This window comes from Alligator sinensis, unplaced genomic scaffold, assembly GCF_000455745.1.
Source record: "Alligator sinensis unplaced genomic scaffold, ASM45574v1 scaffold388_2, whole genome shotgun sequence".
Classification (NCBI taxonomy): Eukaryota; Metazoa; Chordata; order Crocodylia; family Alligatoridae; genus Alligator; species Alligator sinensis.
Window position 1 is genome coordinate 298,351 of NW_005842102.1, and position 717 is coordinate 299,067.

The following is a 717-nucleotide window of genomic DNA, read 5'->3' on the forward strand; positions in this document are numbered from 1 at the left end:
TCCCTGTCTCTAGCCATCACCTTAGTCGATGAAGGAGCTCAAACTTCCATTTCCAAAATGGCTATGACCAGTCATGCAGGGCAAAAAGGGCAGGGAGTGCACACACCGGCAGAGGCTCCGCCACGCATGGGGAGAGCTGTGTTTTAGCCCAATCTTCCACGTTACTGTAACCTCCCGCTATCATGTGGCAGATGGAATAATGATTCATGCTATGAATGTTCTCTGCCTGTCCCTTGCGAGTGCCTGCTGTCTTCTGCTTGGTTTGATCCCATTACACTTGATCACATGTTCTCCGTAGTTTTCCACTGTATTTCTTTTTTTATGCTTTGTGTAGTTTTTGTGCTCTGGCAGCCAGATTTCTCTCTGAATATCAGCCACAGAGCTGTCCTGTGGCAAGATGAGATATTCAGTAGGCTGTCTTGCAAGCCCCCCAATTAACAGAAGCAGAGCTTTCCTTTTTTTTTTTTTTTTTTTAAGTTCCTTTTTAACACATGCTCATTATCTGGAGTTCCATTCAATGTGATCTGTGATCTCCCTTCCCCTCCCGTTTCGCAGGCCTGGATTTTCTGGTCCCCGTCGCAGGTTACCTCTGCAGGCTGTGTCACAAATTCTACCATAGCGACTCTGCTGCCCGGCTCGCGCACTGCAAGTCCCTGATGCATTTTGAGAACTTTCAGGTTAGACCCTTTGGCAATTGCATGGCCTGGCATTCATCCC

At 47.7% G+C, this 717-nt stretch overlaps 1 protein-coding gene across 3 annotated transcripts in view; it reads left to right on the forward strand.

Annotated features, from left to right (window-relative positions):
* The window catches only part of CIZ1 (CDKN1A interacting zinc finger protein 1), a 26,758-nt gene that overhangs the window by 21,743 nt on the left and 4,298 nt on the right, over positions 1-717 (forward strand). For all 3 annotated transcript variants that reach the window (XM_025204997.1, XM_025205000.1, XM_025204999.1), the window contains one exon: positions 556-677. In XM_025204997.1, coding sequence (XP_025060782.1) covers positions 556-677 — 122 coding nt within the window. The remainder of the gene's footprint in view (positions 1-555; positions 678-717) is intronic.